Source organism: Symphalangus syndactylus, chromosome 20 (assembly GCF_028878055.3).
Source record: "Symphalangus syndactylus isolate Jambi chromosome 20, NHGRI_mSymSyn1-v2.1_pri, whole genome shotgun sequence".
NCBI lineage: Eukaryota > Metazoa > Chordata > Mammalia > Primates > Hylobatidae > Symphalangus > Symphalangus syndactylus.
Window position 1 is genome coordinate 43359871 of NC_072442.2, and position 24831 is coordinate 43384701.

Genomic DNA, 24831 nt, shown 5'->3' on the forward strand with positions numbered 1-24831 from the left:
ACTGGAATTGAGGAGCTTGGGTAATTGTGAGTTGATCAAATTAAATGGCAATTCACAGAAATGTTAATATTAAAAGAAGCCTAGTATAGAGGAAGCAAAGGCTGGGATCTGGAGATCTGGGCTTTATTTGCCAATCTACTTCAGCAACAAAAATTCGCCGCTTTGGGGAAGCCATGGCCTTTCTCTGGGGTTGAACCAGAAGACTTCCCAGGACTCTTCCTGCTCCAAAAGATAGGGCTTTTTAGGATAACAGTGAGGAACTGCCTGATGACGAGGACTCCTCCTGCCGGTCTTCCTCTTTCCAGAAAGGCCTCCGGAACCTTTCTGCATTGCCTTCTGCCCGGACGTGCGGAAGCGAAGGCCGGAAGTCCTTAGCCGGTAGCTTCCGGGTTCCCTGGGCTACTACGATGGCGATGAGTTTCGAGTGGCCGTGGCAGTATCGCTTCCCACCCTTCTTTACGTGAGGCTCAGACCCCAAGAAGCCCCGCTGTGCCTCCCTCCCCTCCCCCGGACCCTGGGCTCAGCCCTGATGCTTCACATGGGGAGGGGGAGAAAAGACCCGGCCGCCAACACCCTCAGTCCCTTACTTTCTTCCTGAAACGCGTCCCGGGCAAGTGCTGCCTCCCGCCCTCTAATTCTGCGCCCCACTCCCTTCACCCGGCAGGTTACAACCGAATGTGGACACTCGGCAGAAGCAGCTGGCCGCCTGGTGCTCGCTGGTCCTGTCCTTCTGCCGCCTGCACAAACAGTCCAGCATGACGGTGATGGAAGCTCAGGAGAGCCCGCTCTTCAACAACGTCAAGCTACAGCGTATCCTCCTTCAGGCTCTTCCACAGCCCATACACATGCACTTCTGCGCTTTCACACATGCCCAGACACCCCCCACCCCCCCGCCTGCCCTCCTTTACTCATGGTATGCGGATTCCCTCCCAAACCGGACTTAAAGAGTGAAAATGTGTAGCTGACATTTTCCCCCGGCAAATGCAGTACCAGACCCTCTTGTTCTTGGCAGTGAGGACTGCTCGGATGTCATTAAGGTCTTAGAATTTCTGCCCTGAAGCCAAGTTCCAAGCTTTTTAACCTAAATCCTTTTGACTATTTGTATCGTCCATCCTTTTCTGTGTGAGGCCCAGACTTGGGTAACTACCTTTAATTATTTTCTCTGTCCCCCTCCTGCCAGGAAGTAAGGGTCATTTGTTTTTGCTGCCTGATTTATCCCTAAAATATCTGTGGAGAAAGGCTGCAGGAAGGCAACAGACAGAGGGTGAGGAATGACAGTACCTTTCATTTTCTAAAGCTCCTTTCTTTTTTTTTTGGAGACAGGGTCTTCCTCTCATGCTCAGGCTGGAATGCAGTGGCACAATCACATAAAGCTCCTTTTAATTGGAAGAGTGTCTCTTTACCTTCCTCCGTTTTGAATATCCAGGAAATGCCAATTCATATCATGTTGGGAAATTGCACACATATGTGTGTGGGAGAGGAAGGGGCAGGTGTTTCTCAGCATGGGACTGGCTCTGAGAATTTTTATCCTACCCAACTCATGTGTATGCCATTCCCTTAACTTTAAACCAGGAAAGCTTCCTGTGGAGTCGATCCAGATTGTATTAGAGGAACTGAGGAAGAAAGGTGGGTTCAGTTCCCCAGATTCCTTATTTTTTTTCCTAGTTGGGTTTTCCTGAGGGCAAATTAGGATAAGTCTTTTTTGCTTTAATAACTTTTTCTCTCTCCTGGCTTGAAGGCCAGAGTCTTCGGTAAAGTAGGCAGCCCAGTTCCCAAGTCCTTTCTTCTTCTTTGTACACAAAATTGAAATCTCTGTCTGTGCCTTAAACCTGAAGAGAAGTGGAAGAAGGATGAGTGCCTTGTAGCTAATCATAGTAAAATAAATATTGAATCTCTCTTTCTGAAAGCTGAGTCTCTTCCACTCTGTCCCACCTTGGTATTTTTTTTGCCTCTGTTTCTTTTTAGATCATGATACTTTTTTTTTTTTTTTGGGAGATTAAAAAAAAGGTCTTTTTTTGGTCTCACTCTGTCACCCAGACTGGAGTGCAGTGGCTCAGTCCTATCTCACTGCAGCCTCGACTTCCCGGGCTCAGGTGATCCTCCCATCCCAGCCTCCTGAGTAGCTGAGACCACAGGCATGTGTCACCACCCACCTGGCTAATTTTTTGTATTTTCTGTAGAGAGAATTTTTTGTATTTTCTGTAGGGTCTCGTCATGTTGCCCAGGCTAGTTTCGAACTCCTGGGCTCAAGCGATCCTGCCGCCTTGGCCTCCCAAAGTGCTGGGATTACTGGTGTAAGCCACTGCGCCTGGTTATGCTTTCATAAGTATCTGTTTTACAGGGAACCTCGAGTGGTTGGATAAGAGCAAGTCTAGCTTCCTGATCATGTGGCGGAGGCCAGAAGAATGGGGGAAACTCATCTATCAGTGGGTGAGATCATTCTTCTGCCAAGTATTCAACAGTGACCCATGGCAAAGGTTAACTATATTAGGGCCTAGCAGATACCCAGTGTTCCCAGATCCAGACTGAGCAAAATGGGGAGAGGGCAGAAAGAGGAAGTGTAGGCCTTTTATGCAAACCTCTTTAAGTGACTCAATGTCTTTGGCTGCATAGAACCTCCCTTTCTTTGCCTGTAGCAGGCCAGGGGCTATGTGAGGCCATATTTGGAGAATGCAGAACTGGGAACCCTGAGTGCTATTGTTGGCTGGAGCCTCTGGCCACAGGAGATAAATGGGGAAAGGAAGGGAAAAAACCTGGGCCCCCTCCCCCGCTGCACCATTATGGGACTGTCCACAACATGAATGAGATATTCTGAACCAGTGTGGGTGTGGGGACAGAATACTCTTCCCCCTAAACCACCAGCCCCAAACATTCCCAAGGAAGAGAAGAGGGTGAGAAGCATCAACATTCTAAATATAACAAATACACACCATCCATTCTTGAACAGGAAAACAACCAGAATGAGAGGTCGAGGTCACTCCTCAGACACGTGAAGACGTGTGGTTTAGTGGTTCCAAATGAGTGTGTACACATATAAATATAGCACTTGTAGGGTTTATGGCTTTTAGGCCACTCTGCAGAGGTGACAGTGAGTCCTGATTTGGGAATAGGTATCATTCCTGGATCAGAGGGGTGGAGCTGATGAATTCACTGTCTCCTGGGAGATTCTTGGTTCTAATTCACTCCTTATTTTCATGTTCACAGGTTTCCAGGAGTGGCCAGAACAACTCCGTCTTTACCCTGTATGAACTGACTAACGGGGAAGACACAGAGGATGAGGGTAATGCCTTTCCCTTCCCACTCACAGTTCATTTTTTGTTTTGTTTTGTTTTGTTTTTGTTTTTGTTTTTCCGATATGGAGTCTTGCTCTGTCACCCAGGCTGGAGTGCAATGGTGCAATCTCGGCTCACTGCAACCTCCGCCTCCTGGGTTGAAGTGATCCTCCTGCCTCAGCTTCCCAAGTAGCTGGGATTACAGGTGCACGCCACCACGCCTGGCTAATTTTTTGTATTTTTAGTAGAGATGGGGTTTCACCATGTTGGCCAGGTTATTCTTGAACTCCTAACCTCGTGATCTGCCTGCCTTGGCCTCCCAAAGTGCTGGGATTAGAGGTGTGAGTCACTGTGCCCCGCCTGTTTTTTTTTTTTTTTTTTTTTTGAGACAGAGTCACTGTCACCCAGGCTGGAGTGCAGTGGGGCAGTCTCTGCTCACTGCAACCTCCGCCTCCTACGTTCAAGCAATTCTAAGTTCTTAACCCATGTCCAAGGATTCCATAAGCCACCTGAATTCACATGCAAAAAATCCCAAATTTTGCTTTTGTGGATGCATGCGCATTTTTCTAGGGATAGGTAGATATTACAAGATTTCCAAGGGCATCTATGACCCATGAAAAGTTAAGAATTTCACTTTCAGCTGGGCACAGTGGCTCATGCCTGTAATCCTAGCACTTTGGGAGGCTAAGGTGGGAGGATTGCTTGAGGTCAGGAGTTTGAGACCAGCCTGGGCAACATAGGGAGATCCTGTCTCTACAAAAAATTTAAAAATCACCTGGGCGTGGTGCTTTGCACCAGTAGTCTCAGCTACTCAGAAGGCTTAGGTGGGAGGATCGCTTGAGCCCAGGAGGTCAAGGCTGCAGTGAGCTATGATCACGCCACTGCACTCCAGCCTGGGCAACAGAGCGAGACCCTATCTTAAAAAATAACAATAGGCCGGGTGCAGTGGCTCACGCCTGTAATCCCAGCACTTTGGGAGGCCGAGGCAGGTGGGTCACCTGAGGTCAGGAGTTCCAGATCAGCCTGGCCAACATAATGAAACCCCATCTCTACTAAAAATACAAAAATTAGCTGGGCATGGTGGTGCATGCTTGTAATCCGAGCTACTTGGGAGGCTGTGGCAGGAGGATCGCTTGAACCCGAAGGCAGAGGTTGCAGTAATCTGAGATCGCACCACTGCACTCCAGCCTGGATGACAGAGCGAGACTCCGTCTCAGAAAATAAAAATAATAATAATAAAAAAAAATTGCCGGGCGCGGTGGCTCACGCTTGTAATCCCAGCACTTTGGGAGGCCGAGCTGGGCGGATCACAAGGTCAGGAGATCGAGACCACGGTGAAACCCCGTCTGTACTAAAAAATACAAAAAATTAGCCGGACGTGGTGGCGGGCGCCTGTAGTCCCAGCTACTTGGAGAGGCTGAGGCAGGAGAATGGCGTGAACCCGGGAGGCAGAGCTTGCAGTGAGCCGAGATTGCGCCACTGCACTCCAGCCTGGGCGACAGAGCAAGACTCCGTCTCAGAAAAAAAAAATTAAAAAAAATAAATAATAAAAAAAATTATAAATAAACTTTCTTCATTCAGCATCTGCTATAGATGCCGAATGAGAAACAAGGGCAGGGGATTAAGCTTGAAATCTCACTCCTTGCTGACTCAGGCTCTCTTTCACCCTTTATTCTTATAGAGGGCTCAAGATCTGTGAGTGTCAGCTGAAGAGATTGGGCCAGCACCCCCAGCCCATTTAAATACTTTGGTTTCTGGCCAGGCAAGGATTTGTATACTGTTTGATTTTTACATAGCGTAAACACTCTTAGTTATTTTTCTCCGACTCCAGATTCTGATCCTCTGGATCACCACAAGTTTCGATCTTAGCTGGGATAACAGGGGGTGTCTCCTCCTTCTGCCAGGCCCTGGCTGCCCTAGCAGAGTCTATAGCTCTTGGCTGTTCCCCCTCCTGCCCTGCAGGTCTCTGCTTGCTACTCCCACCATCACCCCATGATTTCAGCACTGTAGCCTTGCCCAGCCCACCACTCAGGCTGGGCAAAGTTGTAGGCTTCCTCAGAAACCAAGCTCCCTGACTTAGCTGAGCCCCCGCAGGGGGTGAGGTAAGCAAGCCTGTCAGGGCTTGCCTGCTGCCTCCCACATCTCCCTGCAGTATCTTACCATATCTCCACATACTCAGCTAGCCATAGGCTCCCAAATTTTTTTTTTTTTTCTTTTTTTGAGAAAAACTCTTGCTCTGTCGCCCAGGCTGCAGTGCAGTTGTGCGATCTTGACTCACTGCAACCTCCACCTCCTGGGTTCAAGTGATTCTTCTGCCTCAGCCTCCTGAGTAGCTGGGATTACAGGTGACCACCACCATGCCCAGCTAATTTTTTGTATTTTTAGTAGAGACAGGGTTTCTCCATGTTGGCCAGGCTGGTCTAGAACTCCTGATCTCAAGTGACCCTCCCACCTCAGCCTCCCAAAGTTCTAGGATTACAGGCGTGAGCCACCGCACCTGGCCTGTGCTCCCAGCTAAAAGCTAGAAAAAGGGCAGATAACAGTGCTGGAATTTAACAGTCTCCTGGCCAGGAGTACTGGCTATATTCTTTGTGTTAGGATAGATCCTCTAGGGTCAGTGTCTAGTGACAATGGCTCCAATCTCCCTAGGCCTGATTTTCACGGCCTCTTTGTGGCCCTGAAGCAGATGGTGTCATTCTTGTGCATCAGACACAAATGGGAGGTGTGGGGGAGGTTGAGTCTGAGAGGAGAACCAGGAAGGGGGAAATAAGCACAAACTCATTTCATGCTGATTCAGGCTTTCTTCCACCCCTTACTCCTAAGGAGTGCCTGGGAAGTGTGGTTGGCAGCTGTAGCAGTATAGATGGCATATGCATACCCTGCCTCTGGGAGGTCTCAGCTTCCAGCCAGAGCACTCTCCTCAGAGGCCTTGGGCCCCAGGAGCTGATTGTCTCTGACTGCCTATCTCTCCCTATTCAGAGTTCCATGGGCTGGATGAGGCCACTCTACTGCGGGCTCTGCAGGCCCTACAGCAGGAGCATAAGGCCGAGATCATCACCGTTAGCGATGGCCGAGGCGTCAAGTTCTTCTAGCAGGGACCTGTCTCCCTTTACTTCTTACCTCCCACCTTTCCAGGGCTTTCAAAAGGAGACAGACCCAGTGTCCCCCAAAGACTGGATCTGTGACTCCACCAGACTCAAAAGGGCTCCAGTCCTGAAGGCTGGGACCTGGGGATGGGTTTCTCACACCCCACATGTCTGTCCCTTGGATAGGGTGAGGCTGAAGCACCAGGGAGAAAAGATGTGCTTCTTCTTGCCCTACCTCCTTTCCCATCCTAGACTGTCCTTGAGCCAGGGTCTGTAAACCTGACACTTTATATGTGTTCACACATGTAAGTACATACACACATGCGCCTGCAGCGCATGCTTCTGTCTCCTCCTCCTTCCACCCCTTTAGCTGCTGTTGCCTCCCTTCTCAGGCTGGTGCTGGATCCTTCCCAGGGGATGGGGGAAGCCCTGGCTGCAGGCAGCCTTCCAGGCAATATGAAGATAGGAGGCCCGTGGGCCTGGCAGTGAGAGGTGTGGCCCGACACCGATTTATGATATTAAAATCTCAACTCCCACTGCCTGCCTCTTAAATTACTACAGTACTGGAATGGGGATGGGGAGGGCTGTGAAGTGTTGCCACCTGAGTAAATCCCAGCCTGGGAGAGGGGAGAGAAAAGAAAGCTTATGGCTTTTGTAGAAGAAAAGGTCCTCCAGGGCCCTGTGAGCTCCAGTGAGCCTGTGGTTTTACATCTGCTGGGTGGGCTGTGTGGAGGAGTGCTGGTGGAACACAGCTTGGGGACAGACTGCTTTCTCTCTGAATTGGAGTCACTTAAGGGCTCCCCGTTCCCTCACCATCTCCCCCATGGAAGTCCTGAACTACTCTGAAGCCCCTCCCTCCACCTATCTGGTCTGGGTGGGGTAACTGTGGCCAAGAGGAGCTGAGGGGGGTAAGCCGGATGTGGACTTTGGTTTATTGGAGACTGGCAAACAGAAGGGGAGGAAGGAGAGCCCACATAGCAAAAACAGCCACTCTGGCCAGGGCTAGGCTGCGGCCAAGGTGGCCTGGAGGGGATGGATGACCGAGCTCTCGGTTTGGGGGAGGGACTTATCCTGGCGAGTACACACCCATTCCCTATGCAGACCAGAGGGACAACAACGTCAGACCTTTCCACTGACCTCTGTATGTTCGGCCTGGGGCTACTCCGGACAGTTAGGAGGGGGTGGTGCTGCCTTATCTGGGGTGTGCAGGAGGGTGGTAGCCTTAAGTAATCCCCCACTAGGGTCCGGGTGTCGTTCTCTCTTGCCCTCCCCTGCGCACAAACAGGTTTGCGCACTCTTAGTGCGGGAGGACGCACCGCGGTCTCCCACTCAGTTCTGGCCTCAGAGTGAGACTGCGGCCGGGGACTCGGGAAAGAAGGGGACGCGGCTGGGCGGGGCGGCGACTAAGGTGAGGGGCTGCTCGCGGGGATCCGCACCGCGGGAGCAGCTCGGAGGTGCGGCCCTGGGGGGCAAGGGCGGGCCGCGGGGCGGGGGCGGGGGCGGGGCCGGGCCGAGCTGGGGGCTGGGGCCCCAGCCGCTCAGCCGGAGCGCTGCGCACCCAGCGGGTCCGCCTGTCAGGCCGCCTCCTCTCCGGCCGTCTGATTTTCTACGTTTCGGCGCCCTGCTCTTCCTCATGTTGGCACCCCCGGCCACGGAGACCACCGTCCCCATGTCCCAGACTGAGGCCGACCTGGCCCTGCGGCCCCCGCCGCCTCTTGCCACCGCGGGGCAGCCCCGCCTCGGGCCCCCTCCTCGCCGAGCGCGCCGCTTCTCCGGGAAGGCTGAGCCCCGGCCGCGCTCTTCTCGTCTCAGCCGCCGTAGTTCAGTCGACTTGGGGCTGCTGAGCTCTTGGTCCCTGCCAGCCTCACCCGCTCCGGAACCCCCCGATCCTCCGGACTCCTCTGGTCCTGGCCCCGCGAGGAGCCCACCGCCTAGCTCCAAAGAACCCCCCGACGGCACGTGGACCGAGGGAGCCCCTGGGAAGGCTGCAGAAGACTCCGCGCGTCCCGAGCTCCCGGACTCTGCAGTGGGCCCGGGGTCCAGGGAGCCGCCGAGGGTCCCTGAAGCTGTGGCCCTAGAGCGGCGGCGGGAGCAGGAAGAAAAGGAGGACATGGAGACCCAGGCTGTGGCAACGTCCCCCGATGGCCGATACCTCAAGTTTGACATCGAGATTGGACGTGGCTCCTTCAAGACCGTGTATCGAGGGCTAGACACCGACACCACAGTGGAGGTGGCCTGGTGTGAGCTGCAGGTGCGGCTGGGAGCCCCCTCGGTGGCACCTTGGGATGGGACTCTGGAGGTCTTAGGATGAGAGACAGAGGGTGGGGTAGACAGCATCAAGGGAAGGATGTATTTTTCCAGTCAAATGTCTATAGACACCTCTGCTGTCTTTGCCCTGAATGATCTGGCTGACTGGGCTGCAGAAGGAGAGACTGAGGCAGGTGGTGTCTGGTGACTCCCCCATGGGTATGAACATTCTCACTTTAAAGTCTCCATGCTCAACCCTGAGAGGCGGAAAATAGGATGGGAAGTTGGGCAGGGGAGCCAGTTCAGGTCAGTTTCCTGCTGGTGGGTACCCACAATCCCTTCCTCTCCCCTAAGTCCTGAGATCCTCAGTTATGACCCTGGTCCTCTTGATCCCTTCACTCCTCCTGTCCCCCACCTATTTGCAGACCAGGAGGCTGGGATGCGGGAAGCCAGGAGCTGGGCAAGGGTCCTCTCCAACTCCAGAAGATTTAGGGCAGTTGTGGCAGAATGGGGTCCCCTAATCCCTTCTGGAGCAGTCAGACTTCTGGACTTCTCCACAGCTGTGAGGAGGGGGACATAGGGAGCTCTAGCTCTCGAGTGAGTCCAGTTCTGCTCCTCATCCCACTGCCTACCTGTGCTCTCCCTTCCCAGACCTAAAGGCACTAAGCCCATGGGCTTTAGGGGGACCTTCCTCCCATTGTCCCCATGCTACATATGGGTTAGGAGAACCCAGTCAACTTGGGGCCTGAAGCTTCGGATTCAGATCAGGGGACAGAGCCTAGGGGAAGGGTCCCTCTCCAGCCCTGGCACAGGGCTCGCCCCTAGCGCCTGCCAGTGCCACGCCCCAGGCTCTGGGCCAGGCCAGGAGAGGCAGCCAAATTGGGGGGTGAGGGGAGGGAGAGGAGCCGGGGCGGGACAACTATGGGGGTGGGTGGCCTCCTGGCGCCTAGTCCTGGATCTTTTCTTTCCTTCTCAGTACCTCCCTCCGTATCCCTCCCGCCTTCCATCTGGATCTAGCAGTTCTCAGTTTCTGGGGCCAACCCCCTTGCCGGCCCCAATTCCCTGCCCGCAGTATCCTGCTGCCCGCCTGCTGCCTGCTCACTGCCAGCCCCCGGGTGCCCCCTCCCGCCCCATGGCTGGCCTGGGCAGCCACAAAGGCACTATTGAGCTCAGGGCTCCGGGACCGGGCTGCATAAAGGTGCTTGTGTCCAGCAGGGGGTCTAGGGGGCTGCCCCAGGCCCAGGTTGGGTGTGTCCTTGGATCAGCTTACGTGTGGGACCGTTGGAGAGTTCAGGGTCTGCAGCCCATTGGGCAAGTAATCCCACTAACCCCACCCCATCTGTGGGCTCCAACCCTCACCTCTTCCCCCAACCCCACTCCAGGTGTCCCTATTCCTTTCTGTGGGTGTCCTGGGCCTGACGTGACACCCGTCCCCCATCCCACAGACTCGGAAACTGTCTAGAGCTGAGCGGCAGCGCTTCTCAGAGGAGGTGGAGATGCTCAAGGGGCTGCAGCACCCCAACATCGTCCGCTTCTACGATTCGTGGAAGTCGGTCCTGAGGGGCCAGGTTTGCATCGTGCTGGTCACCGAACTCATGACCTCAGGCACGCTCAAGACGTGAGCTCTGCGCATGAGTGGGTGGGGAGAGGGAGGCTGGGGTGTGTGCCTACTGCTTCCTGAACTCCCAGGCTCCTCAAACTCTCTAATATCCAGGTGTAAAACCAGGTACACCATCTCCCTTCACCCAACCTTTGTCCCTGCCTCGGTGAGTGGCAATGTCCACCCAGCACTCCAGTAAAAAACTTGGGTGTCTCCCCAGACTCCTCTTTCTCCACTCTGCCCCCTCATCAGTCAGTCCCCAAATCTTTCCTTAACCTCTCCCCACCTGGCTTTCACTGCTTCATCCATGCCACCATCTCAATGCCATCTCGCTGATCTGGAGCCCCGCAGCAGCCTCCTAAAGGGCCTTCCCAAACTCTGCGACCCTCTAAGCGATCCTATCTTCCTGCAGCCTGGAGGATCTTTCCCAGTTGGAAATCTGAACTGTCACTCCCCTCCTTAAAACCGCTTCAAAGTTTCTCATGGTCTTGGAATAAAGCCCACACAGGCTCACCTGTTCACAAAGTCCTTAGGATACAGCCTCACTTTCAGCCTAAGTTCCAGACACACCAAATTCCTGGCACCTCCCTCCCACCCTGCGTTGTCACTGACTTTTTTTCCTTGCCTTTGAGCACTGTGTCCTGTCTGCCTGGGAAGTCTCCATCCCTTCCCCCTTTCACCTTTGAGCTCCTACGCATCATTGAAGATGCAACACAAAAGGATTTCCTCTCCGAAGCCCTCCCTCATGCTTGGGGCAGTTAGTCATCCCTTCCTGCGCTCCCACAGCACCTTGGCCGCGGCCCTATCTATCAATTTACTTCCCAAACCCGTTGGGTAACGTCACGTCTATCCACCACACCCCCTGACTCAGTTTCTCCCTGGAGCCGAGCAGACATAGGCTAGGAGAATGCTGGCAGAAGATGCGGAGGCGGCAGCAGGGTGCGGCAGGGGGGAACTTCCCAGTGGGGGGCTCCTCCCCGGAGGACGTGTCCCCCACCAGGACTCTGGCTGTGCGCCCTCCCCCAGGTACCTGAGGCGGTTCCGGGAGATGAAGCCGCGGGTCCTTCAGCGCTGGAGCCGCCAAATCCTGAGGGGACTTCATTTCCTACACTCCCGGGTTCCTCCCATCCTGCACCGGGATCTCAAGTGCGACAATGTCTTTATCACGGGCCCTACTGGCTCTGTCAAAATCGGGGACCTGGGCCTGGCCACGCTCAAGCGCGCCTCCTTTGCCAAGAGTGTCATCGGTGCGTCTCTCCAGGAGGGTCCATGCCGTTCCTTCCTCTCCCACCTCAGAAGAGAACCTGGGGACTTCCTCCCCTCAGCAAGGGCCTTCAAGGTCCACGGAACTACCAGACGACAGGGAAGCTGAGGAGACCTATGGCACCCCCCTCAACCCCACTGTGGGCCGGGGTCACTTGCACTCGCAGGGTTGCCTGGGGCTGCCTAGCCCAATGGGAAGGACGAGGCCAGAGTGCCCAGCAACCTGATCCCTGCTGTGGATCCTACAGGGACCCCGGAATTCATGGCCCCCGAGATGTACGAGGAAAAGTACGATGAGGCCGTGGACGTGTACGCGTTCGGCATGTGCATGCTGGAGATGGCCACCTCTGAGTACCCGTACTCCGAGTGCCAGAATGCCGCGCAAATCTACCGCAAGGTCACTTCGGTGAGAGGGATGGGGCTGGCGGGAAAGGCAATTCCAGGGCCACTTCCCATTTTCCTGCGCCGGCCAGCCCGCAGTCAGTGCCCTTTGCCTGCACGAAAACAGGCTAGACACAGAGTCGCCTTGGTGAACACAGAAGGATATTGAATGCACACGCGCCCCCACCAGTACACGCTATTTAGAATAATAATATGTGTGGTGCTCCCAAGAGTTCACAAATGATTTCGCATCCCATCTCTCATCCAATCCTTCCAGCTGCCCTGTGAGGTGAGCGGGGCAAATGTTCCACCCTGCGATTTACAGATGAACAAACAGCGGGAGACTTGCTCAAGGTCACACTGTAAATACTTGGTGGCGGGGATTGGAATTTGAAATCACATCTTCCAGTAGCAGCCAGGCTTTTGCAACTGCACGCGCAGCTGCCTAAGGCGGGAGTGGAGTAAGGGGTGGGGGGGTGTCAAGCCAAGAGCTGGGGATCAGAGGACCGGAGGTGTCATGCAACCCCTTCCCCCAGGGCAGAAAGCCGAACAGCTTCCACAAGGTGAAGATACCCGAGGTGAAGGAGATCATTGAAGGCTGCATCCGCACGGATAAGAACGAGAGGTGGGGGTGAAAGGGCAGAGCGTGGGTAGAGTAGGGCCGCGGGCCGCGGCGGGCTCGGCTCACCCACCCGTCACCCTCAGGTTCACCATCCAGGACCTCCTGGCCCACGCCTTCTTCCGCGAGGAGCGCGGTGTGCACGTGGAACTAGCGGAGGAGGACGACGGCGAGAAGCCGGGCCTCAAGCTCTGGCTGCGCATGGAGGACGCGCGGCGCGGGGGGCGCCCACGGGACAACCAGGCCATCGAGTTCCTGTTCCAGCTGGGCCGGGACGCGGCCGAGGAGGTGGCACAGGAGATGGTGAGCGGAGGACAGACTGTGCTGTCACTGGACGTGTAAAGGACATTTTCCCGAGGGTACAGTGCAACAGGGATGGGGCGCAGGAGGGGTGGCAGCGATGGGGGCGGGGCACCTCACCCCTCTCAAAATCTCCTGCAGCGTCTCCCTACCTCTCCAGCCCTAACTTACCCGCACGCACACCCAGTTTTCCTTTACAGAGGGAGGTCCTCCAGCGTCCCTGCTTTACCTCCAGCCAATCTGTTCTTCCTGGAATGCCCTTCTTGCCAATTTATCTTTTCCTTCTTTCCTCCTTCCCCCTTTTTCTTTTTCTTTTTCTTCCAATATGATCAGAACCATCGATTTCGGGAAGCCGTCCCCTTTGGAGTCAAACTTAAATGCTTCTTTCCACTTCAGCAGGTTCTCGGTTACAGCACTCCCCACTATCGGTCCTGTCTTAAACCTGAATAAGTTCCTATCTTTCTTCTCCACTAGACTATAAACTCCATGAGGGCAGAGACCGTGTTTTATTGATTCTTTTATCCCTGGCAGTGCTTGGCACAGAGTAAGAGCTCATTAATAGCCCACATCTGTACATGGCTTAAAGCGCTTTCACATGCATTTGATCTTTGCTACCCATCCTGCATAGGGGGGCAGTTTTATCTCAACTTTTTCATGAGGAAATGGAAATTCAGAGAGGTTGAATACCTTGTCCCGGGCCCCAAGTAAGTGGAAGAGCTGGATTGAAACTGTGGTGGTGGCCGGTCGTGGTTGCTCACGCTTGTAATCCCAGCACTTTGGGAGGCCGAGGCGGGCGGATCACGAGGTCAGGAGATCGAGACCACGGTGAAACCCCGTCTCTACTAAAAATACAAAAAAAATTAGCCGGGCGTGGTGGCGGGCGCCTGTAGTCCCAGCTACTCGGAGAGGCTGAGGCAGGAGAATGGCGTGAACCCGGGAGGCGGAGCTTGCAGTGAGCCAAGATCGCGCCACTGCACTCCAGCCTGGGCGACACAGCGAGACTCCGTCTCAAAAAAAAAAAAAAAAAAGAAACTGTGGTGGTTCAGATTTTAAATCAGGTTACCCTTCCCCACCTCCTTTACTCACTCAGCAAAGCTTGCGGCTAAAAGGAATGAGGAGGTGATGAATGGAAGCTGGTAGAAGGGGAGAGGCATAAGATGCAAGGGCAGAAGCTTGGGGGCTGGCTTAGGAAGTCCTGAAGGGAGTCTGGGATTCTTTTTTTGGGAGTAATGGAGTCTCACTCTGTCACCCAGGCTGGAGTGCAGTGGCACTATCTCGGCTCATTGCAACCTTGCCTCCTGGGTTAAAGCAATTCTCCTGCCTCAGCCTCCTGTGTAGCTGGGATTACAGGCAAGAGCCACAACGCCCAGCTAACTTTTGTATTTTTAGTAGAGACGGGGTTTCACCATGTTGGCCAGACTGGTCTCGAACTCCTGACCTCAAGTGACCCACTCGTCTTGGCCTCCCAAATTGCTGGGATTACAGGTGTGAGCCACCGTGTCTGGCCGAGTATGGGATTCTTAATAGAGACATGACAGTTGCAAGGGTGGAGACCACCTACGGTAGGTCAAGAATCTGAGAATGTGTTAGAAATTTAGAGCAGGTCTCCATAGCATGGCCCAACCTGACCTGAGATCAAATCTTGATCCATTGCTGACAAGGGATCCTTGGCCTTGGCACTGTTGACATGTTTGTTTTAAGGACTGTTCTGTGCATTGTAGGATGTTGAGAAGAACCCCTGGCTTCTACTCACTAGATTCAGTAGCACCTACCCTTCAGTTTTGGCAACTAAAAATGTCTCTAGATATTGCCAAACATCTCTTCTTCCCATTGGAAACCACTGACTTACTGTATAACTATGAACCAGCCACTTCATTAATCTCTAAAATGGAATGGTAAGATTTATCCCACAAGGTTGTTTGGAGGATCTAGTGGTGATAATGTAAGGAGCTGCCAGTTAACAGACATAGTGGGTAATCAGTAAGTTTTGGTTTCCTTCCTCCCATATCCTGGAGTTCCCAAGAAGGTGTCCTGATGGATCTTTGATGGGGGGTCCCAAGCTGTGTTCCTCACCCCCCACCCCAACTCCAGGTGGCTCTGGGCTTGGTCTGTGAAGCCGATTACCAGCCAGTGGCCCGTGCAGTACGTGAACGGGTTGCTGCCATCCAGCGAAAGCGTGAGAAGCTGCGTAAAGCAAGGGAATTGGAGGCACTCCCACCAGAGCCAGGACCTCCACCAGCAACTGTGCCCATGGCTCCCAGTCCCTCCAGTGTCTTCCCTCCTGAGCCTGAGGAGCCAGAGGCAGACCAGCACCAGCCCTTCCTTTTCCGCCACGCCAGCTACTCATCTACCACTTGTAAGTCACCCCTGATCTTGAGACGTAGGTCCCAGAACACCTTGGCCTCTGCCCCCTTACCCAGAAGTTCACCCCCACAGCAGTCACTTACCCTGCCTTCCACCTCTAGCTATGAAGCTCCCTCCAGGAAGGAACTCTCCCACAGCTCCAGGCCCCTCCTTGCTTAGGCAGGCCCCCTCCTCTGCCACTATTCCCTTTTATGTCCCCTTTTTTTGATCCCCTCCCTCCCCAACCAGCGGATTGCGAGACTGATGGCTACCTCAGCTCCTCTGGCTTCCTGGATGCCTCAGACCCTGCCCTTCAGCCCCCTGGGGGGGTGCCATCCAGCCTGGCCGAGTCCCATCTCTGCCTGCCCTCGGTGAGAGGGGGTTGCATGGGGGGGCTCCCAGCCATTCCAAGCCTATGACCTATCTCCCTCCTTGTGAAACCCAATCTCATGATCCAGCCCCATGTCCCTGGAAATCCACCATTCTTGTCCTCCTCTTCCCTAATTCCATCTCCCTAATATCCTGCCAGCATCCTTGATACCATCTCCCTAGATCTCAACAGTTATCTTCCCCTGACCTCATGAACCCTTATCCTGTTTCAGGCTTTTGCCCTATCCATTCCACGTTCTGGCCCTGGAAGTGACTTTTCCCCTGGGGACAGGTATGTTCTGGTACAAGTTGGGGTGGCAGGGTGAGACACCTGGGACACTGGGGTCCCAGTGTCTGTTCTGACAGTCATTCTATCTCCTTTCTCTTTACCAGCTATGCCTCAGATGCAGCTTCAGGCCTTAGTGATGTGGGAGAAGGGATGGGACAAATGAGGAGACTCCCAGGGAGGAATCTCCGGCGCAGACCCCGATCCCGGCTGCGGGTCACTAGCGTAAGGATGGAGTACAGGAGATACAGAGTAACCTACAGAGCCAGGAGGGAAGTGTCAGGGGGAGGCGGGGGAGGTCACCCAGAAAAGGGGAGAAGCAGTGTGTGACTAGTACTCAAGAGGCAGCCAGTCTGTTTTCTAATCCCAGACTTTAGGGGTGGGGTCTACTTATCTCCAAGTCCATTGTGGCTGCTGTCACTTGGCTGGGGTATGGTGGAGACACAGCATGATGAAGAGGGCTTGACTTCCTCCCCTCTGCTGACTTTGAATCTGAAGGTCTCAGACCAGAATGACAGAGTGGTTGAGTGCCAGCTACAGACCCATAACAGCAAGATGGTGACCTTCCGATTTGATCTGGATGGGGACAGCCCGGAAGAGATTGCAGCTGCCATGGTGAGGAGGAGAGAGATGAGGACAGAGTGTTTGGATCTGGAACAAGAGTCTCCTTCCTGATGTCCGCTGGGGCTGAAACCCACTGATCCGACAGCAAGTGTTTTTAAATCTCTGGTTGACACTTAGCACAGTAACGCTGAAGATGTCTCAGCCCTTGTTTTGGGGGAGATTTCTGTTTATCCAGTGAGGTTTGGCTTCTCAGCTGGAGCAATTTGAGACTCACATTGACCGGGTACACACAAGTGCTACGTATAAGTGCCTGGTAGACGTGCAATACTGTGGCTGTAGGTGAAGGATGGGCTGGGCAGCAGGGGCAATGGGCTTACCCAGGATCTTGGCAAATGGGTGAGAAAGGCCGTGAAGGGTGGAAAGGCCATGGAGGGTGTCCCTATGCAAGGACAGCATAAGCAAAGGCATTCCAAGTAGAGAGTGACTTGGAATACGGGTCTGGGAGGGCTTCATGAGGAAACCACTATCACTGGAAGTAAAGATTCCTATAGGAGAGTTGTGGGGAGTGAAGCCGGGTAGGTAGAGTGGGCCCAGATTGTAGAATAGACAATGTTAAGAGTTAGGCAGAGGCCAGGCATGGTGGCTCACGCCTGTAATCCCAGCACTTTGGGAGGCCGAGGCAGGCAGATCACCCGAGGTCAGGAGTTCAAGACCAGCTTGGCCAACATGGTGAAACCCCGTCTCTACTAAAAAATACAAAAATTAGCCGGGTGTGGTGGCGCATGCCTGTAGTCCCAGTTACTCGGGAGGCTGAGGCAGGAGAATTGCTTGAATCCAGGAGGCGGAGGTTGCAGTGAGCAGAGATCACACCATTGCACTCCAGCCTGGGCGACAAGAGTGAGATTCTGTCTAAAAATAAATAAATAAATAAATAAATAAAGAGTTAGGCAGAGCGGGCTGGGTCCAGTGGCTCACACCTGTAATCCCAGCACTTTAGGTGGATGAAGTAGGAGGATCGCTTGAGCCCAGGGGTTCAAGACCACCCTGGGAAATATAATGAGACCCTATCTCTACAAAAAATTTAAAAAATTAGCCGTGTGTGGCAGCACATGCCTGTCATCCCAACTACTTGGGAGGATCACTTGAGCCTGGGAGGTCAAGGCTGCAGTGAGCTATGATCATGCAACTGCACTCCAGCCTGGAAGACAGAGTGAACTTTGTCTCAAAAAAAAAAAAAAAAAAAGGCAGAGTGTAACGTGACAGTAGGCTTTATGAAAACCATTTGCCATGGGACGTGGAAGGGGGTTAGGGTAAGGGAAAATACCTGGGAGGTAGACCCAGGAAGCCATCTGTGGACAAAGGAGAGAGTGGCTTATGGGAGGGAAGAGGAGAAAGGGTGAATCTGAGGGTTGTTTCGGGAAAATAAGTTACTCTGTAATCCAGTAACCTATTGACGTAGTACAGAACATAGTACGTAGTAGATGCTCAATAAATATTTGCTGAGTTGATATGATAGGGAGTTAGGGAGAAGGGATGTCAAGGACAACTTGTAGGCCACCAAAGGAGAGGGGAGTAGGCCACCAAAGGAGAGAGGAAACTAGAAATGAAAGAAGGTTTTTTTAAAGAGGTCATGATGAGCTTGAGTGAAGAAGAGACAGCCAAGACAAGACCCTCCATAGCCATGGGATATGGGTCAAGCAGGGCTGGAGAGATGTGGATGGAGGAGTAGTCAGTACAGAGTTGAGAGTGAAGGGAGATGAGCCAGCAAAGCCAGAGACAGAGGGTTGCAGAGTGTGTCTCAGCGCATACCACCAGTTCTGGAGTGGGAAGTGGGAGGGTAGGTCATCAAAGGACACAGAGATGAAGCCAGAGAGGTAGGAGGATGTTAGTCAAAACTGAGTGAGGAGAGAGTTTCAAGGAGGTGGCATAGGGTGAATTCTCAGGCAAGACCACACTGGCTTTTATTAGGAGACCTTTGTGGGAGACCAGTTTCAGTGGAGTGGGGGCGGTGGATGCCAGCCCATGGGGTGAAGGAGGGAAAGGAATGGGAGAAACATCAGGCATCAGGAGCCCTCTCTAAAGCATCTCCTCCATCATGTCATTCACCTTGTGTCCAGGACAAAGACACAATATCACCTGGCACACAAGGCTCATCACCTTCCATCAAACCACTTGACCCTTTCAGAGTCTTCCCTCCAGCCACACTGATTTCAAAATGGGCCTCTGAAGAGGCTGGGTGCCTTCCTGCCTCTGCCTCCACCTGCTTAAGGGTCTCTCACTCTTAGAGCCTTCTGTATTGGGCTTTCAAGCCCCCTCTGATCCTGCACAGCCAAAGTGACCCCACCCCATGCACCCAGAGTCCTTTGTCCTCTTTTCTGTCCTTACCCAGTCCACCCTCCACTCCTCTGCAGCAGAATTCTCCTGCGACTTGAATCTGATCTGTTGATTTTCACCCGAAATTATTTAGTGGCTACTTGTGGTTGTAGAGTAAGGTCCAAATTCCAAAGCCTTTAAAATTCACAGCACATTCAGCTACACTTGAGTCCTCACTATTTTAAGAATAGGCTGTGCCGGGCGTGGTGGCTCACCCCTGTAATCCCAGCACTTTGGGAGGCTGAGGTGGGCGGATCACTTGAGGTCGGGAGTTCAAGACCAGCCTGACCAACATGGAGAAACCCTGTCTCTACTAAAAAATACAAAATTAGCCGGGCGTGGTGGTGCATGCCTGTAATCCCAGCTACTCGGGAGGCTGAGGCAGGAGAATCACTTGATCCCGGGAGGTGGAGGTTGCGGTGAGCCAAGGTCATACCATTGCACTCCAGCCTGGGCAACAAGAGCGAAACTCTGTCTCAAAATACAAAAAATTAGCCGGGCGTGGTGGCGGGCGCCTGTAGTCCCAGCTACTCGGAGAGGCTGAGGCAGGAGAATGGCGTGAACCCCAGAGGCGGAGCTTGCAGTGAGCCAAGATTGCGCCACTGCACTCCAGCCTGGGCGACAGAGCGAGACTCCGTCTCAAAAAAAAAAAAAAAAAAAAAAAAAGAAAGAAAGAAAGAAAGATTGAATAGGCCAGGCATGGTGGCTCACGCTTGCAATCCCAGAACTTTTGGGAGGCTGAGGCAGGTGGATCACTTGAGGTCAGGAGTTCGAGACCAGCCTGGCCAACATGAAGCCCTGTCTCTACTAAAAATATAAAAATTAGCTGGGCGTGGTGTGAGGCAGTCCCAGCTACTCGAGAGGCTGATGCAGGAGAATCTCTTGAACCCAGGAGGTGAGGTTGCAGTGAACTGAGATTGTGCCACTGCACTCCAGCCTGGCTGATAGAGCAAGGCTCAGTCTCAAAATAATAATAATAATAATAATAATAATAATAATAATAATAATGTACCATGCCTTTCATGCTTCAAAGCTACTACACTGTTCTCTCTGCCTAGACTGCTCTGCTCTTCCTGATGAACAGCCTGGAATAGAGGAAGGGGTCGCTTTCATGTAATACCTAAGTTCAAACTTCAGCTCTGTTATTACTAATCCAATGAACTTGGGCAAATTTCTTAACTCTGTAAACTTCAGTTACATATAAGTGAAATGCAGATGATAGTATTTGTCTTGCAAAGATGTTCTGATATGACACAGTGTAATGCAGAAGTGTCCACACATGGTAGGTCCTCAATAGAGGTTGCTTTTCTCATCTGTCAATGTTCATCTCCAAAGACTTACTCTGTGAAACTGCCCCAGCTTCCCCCTATCCCCAGGGTGGTATTCTGTCTTTGGAATAGCATTTTTAAAAATTGTGATTAAAAAAACATAAAATAAAATTTACCACCGTAACCATTTTTAGGTGTACAGTTCAGCAATATTAAGTATATTCACATTGCTGTGAAACAGATCTCCAGGGGTTTTCTTACCTTGCAAATCTGAAACTCTGTACCCATTAAACAACTCTGCCTTTCCACACCCCCATCCCCCCAACCCTGGAACAGCATTTCTATCTATATCTCACTTGTAAGTGCCTTACCTATTACGGGCTGCCTTGCAGTAGGTTTAATTATGTATTTATGTGTCTCTTCCACTAAGTTTTGGGCTTCATTAAGCCTAGGACCTTGTTTCATGCTTCCCTGTATTCCCACAGTACCCAGCACAATGCCAGCACATAGTAGGTGCTCAATAAGTATTCATGGATTTGAATGTGACATTTGCCATTTATTGCCTTACTCTGACTTAACTGTGTGGGATGGGTGTATGTGGGCCTGTGTGTTATACTTTATAAACCCTATGGGGCAGAAATTGTGTCCAAAAGCATGCGAGGCAGCAGTGAAGATAACTCAGGCTCTGGCTTTGGGTAGATGTGGGTTTAAATCCTGTGACCTCAGGCAGACGGAACTTAACCTCTTTGAGCATTGGTTATCTTAATTCTACCACAGCAATATTAATATGGGCCCCAGAAAGTTACTGGTGGTGTTAAATGTGATAATATATGCAAAGCAGCTGGTATATATACACATCCTATGAATGTTAGCACCTTTCCTTCTAGGCTGTATTTCTCCTTACACCACACAGTGCCTGGAACACAGTAGGTATTTACTTGTTTTAGGTTGGTGGTTGGCAGAAGCAGTAGTGTGAAGGGTGAATTTTTTATTTTTATTTTTTTGAGACAGAGTCTCGCTCAGTCGTCCAGGCTGGAGTGCAGTGGTGTGATCTTGGCTCCACCGTTTCCCAGGTTCAAGTGATTCTCCCATCTCAGCCTCCCGAGTAGCTGGGATTACAGGTGCCCACCATCATGCCCGGCTACTTTTTGTATTTTAGTAGAGACGGGGTATCGCCATGTTGGCCCGACTGGTCTTGAACTCCTGACCTCAGGTGATCCGCCCGCCTCAGCCTCCCAAAATGCTAAGATTACAGGCGTGAGCCACCGCGCCCGGCGTGATGTTTTCAGATCAGAAGCAGGGGGAGAGGGATGAGTGAGATAGCAAGCTCTCCCTCCCCATCCTATTGACCCTCGCCAGGTGTATAACGAGTTCATTCTGCCCTCGGAGCGAGACGGATTTCTCAGACGGATTCGGGAGATTATCCAGCGAGTGGAGACCCTGTTGAAGAGAGACACTGGCCCCGTGGAGGCTGCTGAAGATACCCTAAGCCCCCAGGTCAGACCCCTCTGGACACTTCCAGGGGAAATGGACGCTCTGCTCCAGGGTTCATTACTCTCTGCCCTCAGCGGTCCCCTTGGATTTAACTCCTCTTCATCTCTGGGACCCTAAAACAGTGGCTTTTTTTTTTTTTTTGAGATAGAGTCTTGCTCTGTGGCCCAGGCTGGAGTGCAGTCGCACGATCTCGGCTCACTGCAAGCTCCGCCTCCCGGGTTCATGCCATTTCCTGTCTCAGCCTCCCGAATAGCTGGGACTACAGGCGCCCACCACCACACCCGGGTAATTATTTTTGTATTTTTAGTAGAGACGGGGTTTCACCGTGTTAGCCAGGATGGACTCGATCTCCTGACCTCGTGATCCACCCTCCTCAGCCTCCCAAAGTGCTGGGATTACAGGCGTGAGCCACCGCGCCTGGCCTAAAACAGTGGCTCTTACCCCATTTGAGAATATGATGAAAGCCGTGAACTCTTGTTCTAGAAAACTTGTTCAATACATACTTTTAACTCATTATTTTGAAATAATTTCAGACTTGTGGAGACAAGTTGCAAGAATTATATAAAGAACCCCTGGATACCCTTTGCCCAGATTTGCCAATTGTTAGTGTTTTGCCACCTTAGCATCATCGTCTCTTTCTCTCCCCTCTGTATGTGTGCATACATATTATATTTTTCGGAACCACTAAAGAGTAAGTTGCAGACATCATGCCCTTTTACCTCTATACATTTCAGCACATATGCTTCTGAATCCCTTGAAACTCATGTACAGACTCCTAGAGGTTCATGGGTCCTAGCTTAGGAACCCTGGTCTGATGCCTTCCATGTCAGACTGCTCTTCCCCACTGTGACTGTGGACTCCTTTTTCTGCCTCAGGAGGAGCCAGCACCATTACCTGCCCTGCCTGTCCCCCTCCCAGACCCATCCAATGGTATGTACTGAGTTGTGTCCTTGCTCATCCCAACCCTTGGGGTTGCTCCTGGGAAGGGCATACGGCATGTGGGACTGTGGTCTCAACATACCCTCCTTCCCAGCAGAGCTCCAGAGCAGCACCTCCCTGGAGCACAGGAGCTGGGCAGCCTTCTCCACCTCCTCATCTTCTCCTGGAACTCCTTTGTCTCCTGGAAACCCATTTTCCCCTGGAACTGCCATTTCCCCAGTTCCCATCTTCCCCATCACTTCTCCCCCATGTCATCCCAGCCCCTCCCCATTCTCCCCCATTTCTTCCCAGGTCTCCTCAAATCCCTCTCCACACCCCACCAGCTCTCCACTTCCATTCTCCTCCAGCGCACCCGAGTTTCCAGTCCCACTCTCTCAGTTTCCCCAGAGTTCTCTCCCCACGACTTCTCCACCTACATTCTCTCCCACTTGTTCTCAGGTCACTCTTAGTCCCCCTTTCTTTCCTCCATGCCCCTCCACTTCTCCCCTCCCCTCCACCACAGCAGCCCCTCTCCTTTCTCTGGCTAGTGCCTTCTCACTGGCTGTGATGACTGTGGCCCAGTCCCTGCTGTCCCCCTCACCTGGGCTCCTTTCCCAGTCTCCTCCAGCCCCTCCTAGTCCCCTCCCTAGCCTGCCCCTTCCCCCTCCCCTTGCTCCTGGTGGCCAGGAGAGCGCTTCACCCCAGACAGCTGAGGTGGAGAGTGAGGTGAGTAGAAAACCAAGAGGGATGATTAGGGAGACTCCACTCTGCACTCTTCCCTTCTCATGGCTCCACACTTTCTAGGCCTTGCCACCTCCTGCTCGGCCCCTCCCAGGGGAAGCCAGGCTGGCGCCCATCTCTGAAGGTGAGGCCTCTGACCACTGACCTTCCCCTGCCATTATCCCTACTCACTGTCTGTCCTGTCACTGCTCTCCTTTCCTCATGCCTTCTTCCTCGTTGCCCTACAGAGGGAAAGCCGCAGCTTGTTGGGCGTTTCCAAGTGACTTCATCCAAGGAACCGGCTGAGCCTCTTCCCTTGCAGCAAACATCCCCCACGCTCTCTGGTTCTCCAAAACCTTCAACCCCTCAGCTCACTTCAGAGAGCTCAGATACAGAGGACAGTGCTGGAGGCGGGCCAGAGACCAGGGAAGCTCTGGCTGAGAGCGACCGTGCAGCTGAGGGTCTGGGGGCTGGAGTTGAGGAGGAAGGAGATGATGGGAAGGAACCCCAAGTTGGGGGCAGCCCCCCACCCCTGAGCCATCCCAGCCCAGTGTGGATGAACTACTCCTACAGCAGCCTGTGTTTGAGCAGCGAGGAGTCAGAAAGCAGTGGGGAAGATGAGGAGTTCTGGGCTGAGCTGCAGAGTCTTCGGCAGAAGTGAGTCTGGGGAGGATGGAGGAGCAAGAGGTGAACCTGGGAGAGCAAGGTGTGTGGCTAGCCCTTTCATGCCCTCTGTGTATCCTCAGGCACTTGTCAGAGGTGGAAACACTACAGACACTACAGAAAAAAGAAATTGAAGATTTGTACAGCCGGCTGGGGAAGCAGCCCCCACCGGGTATTGTGGCCCCAGCTGCTATGCTGTCCAGCCGCCAGCGCCGCCTCTCCAAGGGCAGCTTCCCCACCTCCCGCCGCAACAGCCTACAGCGCTCTGAGCCCCCAGGCCCTGGTGAGACTGCAGTCACCCAGCTTCCATCTTTTCCCTGAGACCCCTTCCTGTCGACTGTTTTTCTCCAGGCCCTGGGGGTCTGCCCCAGGGGAATAGACTCCCTCTCCCCACCTCCCCTTTCCTCACTTAGTGCTCTCCCTCCCCCATCCTGCTCCCAGGCATCATGCGAAGGAACTCCCTGAGTGGCAGCAGCACCGGCTCCCAGGAGCAGCGGGCAAGCAAGGGGGTGACATTCGCCGGGGATGTTGGCAGGATGGTGAGGGCGGGACCAAGGGAGGGAGAGCCCAGGGAATAGTACCTGGCTGCAGCTTCGCCTTCCTCCCACCTTGGAGGTTTCTTCATCACTTTTTCTTTTCCCTCCAGTGAATTCAGAACAGAAGCCATGTATCTCCCCCACACCAGGGCCCACCATGGAGCTTGTGTTCTCAGAATCCGATGCTTTTCTGACCAACACAACTGAGCAAGGAAGATCCCAACACTGAAGGGGTAGAAGGCCAGGGGGACATGGAGAGTGCAGCTCCATTATAGTGAAGAGCCAAACATTATGTGAACTGTTTGCTGTGTGGAGGTGCTAGTTCTGCTGCCTACCATCTTCATCTCTAGCCCCTCCCCTGCCAAGAGTCAACCACTAAGCAATCCCACCCAAGCCTGGATGCTTCTAGAGGGGCCTACTCCCAGCTGGGAGAGTGTAGGGGATATGCTCACACCACATTAGCAGCAACCAATAAAAATGCTGGAAACAAGGACGCCGTGAATCCATATGCCATGCCTTAGGAATTGGG

The 24831-nt window shown here is 53.0% G+C and overlaps 2 protein-coding genes across 11 annotated transcripts; both read left to right on the forward strand.

Annotated features, from left to right (window-relative positions):
- The first annotated feature begins 310 nt into the window (after positions 1-310).
- Positions 311-6894, forward strand: VPS25 (vacuolar protein sorting 25 homolog). Its single transcript, XM_055255888.2, has 6 exons — positions 311-460; positions 665-810; positions 1573-1626; positions 2342-2430; positions 3205-3280; positions 6252-6894. The coding sequence occupies exons 1-6, from the start codon at positions 408-410 to the stop codon at positions 6362-6364; spliced, it is 531 nt and encodes a 176-aa protein (XP_055111863.1). The 5' UTR covers positions 311-407; the 3' UTR covers positions 6365-6894.
- Positions 6895-7868: 974 nt separating this feature from the next.
- On the forward strand, positions 7869-24793 carry WNK4 (WNK lysine deficient protein kinase 4). 10 transcript variants are annotated; one of them, XM_055255869.2, is made up of 19 exons: positions 7869-8609; positions 10051-10223; positions 11232-11452; positions 11717-11874; positions 12386-12474; positions 12555-12771; positions 14860-15124; positions 15361-15482; positions 15714-15772; positions 15874-15991; positions 16265-16381; positions 21331-21468; positions 22341-22395; positions 22499-23109; positions 23188-23248; positions 23352-23760; positions 23850-24049; positions 24208-24305; positions 24413-24793. In XM_055255869.2, exons 1-19 carry the CDS (start codon positions 7992-7994, stop codon positions 24413-24415), a joined length of 3732 nt encoding a protein of 1243 aa, XP_055111844.2. In that variant the 5' UTR covers positions 7869-7991; the 3' UTR covers positions 24416-24793. The 10 variants fall into 10 exon arrangements, with proteins under 10 accessions (XP_055111844.2, XP_063485162.1, XP_063485161.1 ...); XM_063629092.1 differs by having other exon boundaries at positions 24208-24263; XM_063629091.1 differs by having other exon boundaries at positions 22502-23109.
- Positions 24794-24831: the final 38 nt, after the last annotated feature.